The sequence below is a fragment of the Babylonia areolata genome, chromosome 21 (assembly GCF_041734735.1).
Source record: "Babylonia areolata isolate BAREFJ2019XMU chromosome 21, ASM4173473v1, whole genome shotgun sequence".
Lineage (NCBI taxonomy): Eukaryota > Metazoa > Mollusca > Gastropoda > Neogastropoda > Buccinidae > Babylonia > Babylonia areolata.
This window is the reverse complement of record NC_134896.1, coordinates 36,006,809-36,009,099: the sequence shown is the minus strand read 5'-3', so window position 1 is coordinate 36,009,099 and position 2,291 is coordinate 36,006,809. Positions and strand designations below refer to the sequence as shown.

General features: G+C 40.0%; 1 protein-coding gene across 1 annotated transcript in view; it reads left to right on the top strand.

The window, feature by feature from the left end:
* The first annotated feature begins 273 nt into the window (after nucleotides 1-273).
* The window catches only part of LOC143296455 (uncharacterized), a 15,975-nt gene continuing 13,957 nt past the window's right edge, over nucleotides 274-2,291 (top strand). The window contains exon 1 of the mRNA XM_076608394.1: nucleotides 274-1,048. Coding sequence (XP_076464509.1) covers nucleotides 948-1,048 — 101 coding nt within the window. The 5' untranslated portion in view covers nucleotides 274-947. The remainder of the gene's footprint in view (nucleotides 1,049-2,291) is intronic.

Genomic DNA, 2,291 nt, shown 5'->3' with positions numbered 1-2,291 from the left:
TCAGTTTCAGAGAGAGAGAGAGAGAGAGAAAGAGAGTGAGAGAGAGGACAGAGACAGACAGACAGACAGACAGACAGGGACAGAAACAGAGACAGAGAGAGAATCTATACCATACAAGCTGTGGCCGTACGTGTGTCTAATCGATATTTCATTACAAAAGCCTGCGTGCCGTTCCAGTCTCCACCCACACCACACAGCTTAAAAAGGGGGTGAAATCGACAAGGTGGTACGCGCCGCGTCAACACTCATACGTCATCATATGTGGCGTGGACCTTTAGTTCACCGTTGGTTGTCATTTTCATCATCTTCTGTGACCGCTATTTAAACTAAACACATACGAAGAAAGCTACAACCACAAGATCTGTAGTCTTCGTTTTGATAATCTTTCGCGTGTGTGTGTGTGGACATAACTTCATTTTCACAAAGTTCAAAGCGAAACTAACTATTTCTCTGGGAAAACCTCTCGGCAAAGTTTCAGGAACAATTGTTTGTTCATGTCAGCGGATAGATTTTTCCACGTTCGCAGCCACGTTTAGGTACAGCCACGTGGATACACAAGGGCCGGAATTTCCGCTTGGCCTGTTCTGAAGTTCGGAAAATTAGAATACGTAATACAGCCTAGATTGATTGAGAAGACTTTTGAATTGAAGTTAAGTTATTGTGTGTGACTGAGAAGACTGGTGAATTGAAGTTAAGTTATTGTGTGTGACTGATTTGTCATATGAAGTTAAATTACCATTCTCGAGAGCATTTGTCATCACTAAATAACCTATCTGCAGCCTACAGAGGGCAGAAAATGTTGTCAAGGAGGTGAATCAAATTAATACAGGAACGATTATCTAAGTTGGTTGAAATTAAAACACTAACAGGAACAAGGAAGAAGGAAGGAGACGACGACATCTTACCTTGATTGTAGTCAGCACACATTTATAACGGCAGAAATAACGATGACGGTGATGACGATGATGAAGGTGATGGCTGTGAGGACATTGCTGAGTGTGGTGCTCATGTGGACCTCTTTTGGTGTTTTCCACAGAACAGAAACCGAGTGAGTACTGCCAACGTTTCGTCTTTTGACTTGAAAAGAAAAGTTCAATGAAAGAAGAAGTGTGTCAAAATCAATATTTTAATTTCAAGATGGTAATTAAATATGCAACAACTATGTAACAAATCGCTTTGTACATGTGTTGTCGGTGACAATTTTTTATATTTTGTGTGTGTGTGTTGATTTTTATGTCTACTTGAAAATGCGGACACTTTTTCACGCAGGAATATAAGGTTCCCATCCGATGTTCTGTTGTGCGATATATTCTGAAGGACGTGAATGCCGTTTTTTTTAAACTGTTAATTGTTAACATTAGGCCAGTTCCGTTTCCCTGAACTGGTTTATTTTTGCTGATGCCAGTCATTGCTGTTTGACCTATGGGCCAGAAGCATTCCCGTTGTGAACAGCATCGAGGCATACTGGAGATAAGGTATTTATTGATTTGTTTTATTTTGCCGAAGAAACTAAATATTTTTGTTCTTGGTAATTTTTTCCAATATTCGGCTAAGACTGGTTTGTGTTTAATGTGGAAAAAGGTTTTTGCTTAAAAAAATACGTGAGTTGAATATTGATTTTTCATGTTGGGGATGCTCCAAGTCGAATGATTTTGGGAGCTGCTTGGTATGATGTAAGCGTTAACGCTTCTTTATGTGAATGTAATGGTTGATCTGTATTCATTGGGGGCAGACATTTGGGTATAGCTGGTTGAGTTGGGAGACTTATGCGGATACTTTCATTTCGTTTTGAGGGAGACGCTGGACCACTGCCGTCTCGGGGGAGAGACAACCTGCTGAGGGAGAGCGGCCATGCCAAAAACTACTTGCAACGGCGGACCACCCATTGGTGTGGTGCCCAGTGTTCCACGGCGTCCGTCGGGGGTGTGTCGGCGCCTAAGATGTGGGCAGCCGTCATTGTAGTGTGTGTGTTTAGTTACTTTTTTATTTTTTTGGAGTGAGTTGAAAAAAAGGAATCTATTTTTTGAGTGAGTTGGGAAATGAACACTTATTTTCTTTCTTTGATTATATATTTATTAATATCATTAAGTTAATTAAAAAGTAAAAGAAAGTGTGAGTTTGCGTTCTTCTAAAAAAAACCCGACTTGATTCGCGTTCGTGTTTTGCTTTTTTTGGTTCGGATGGAGTGCCAGTTGAAAATAACACAGGCCTACGAATTTAAGTAAAAAAAATTCCGTTACAAACTGTTTTGTGTGTGCTTTTATTATTATTTTTTTTTACTTACCTCAAGC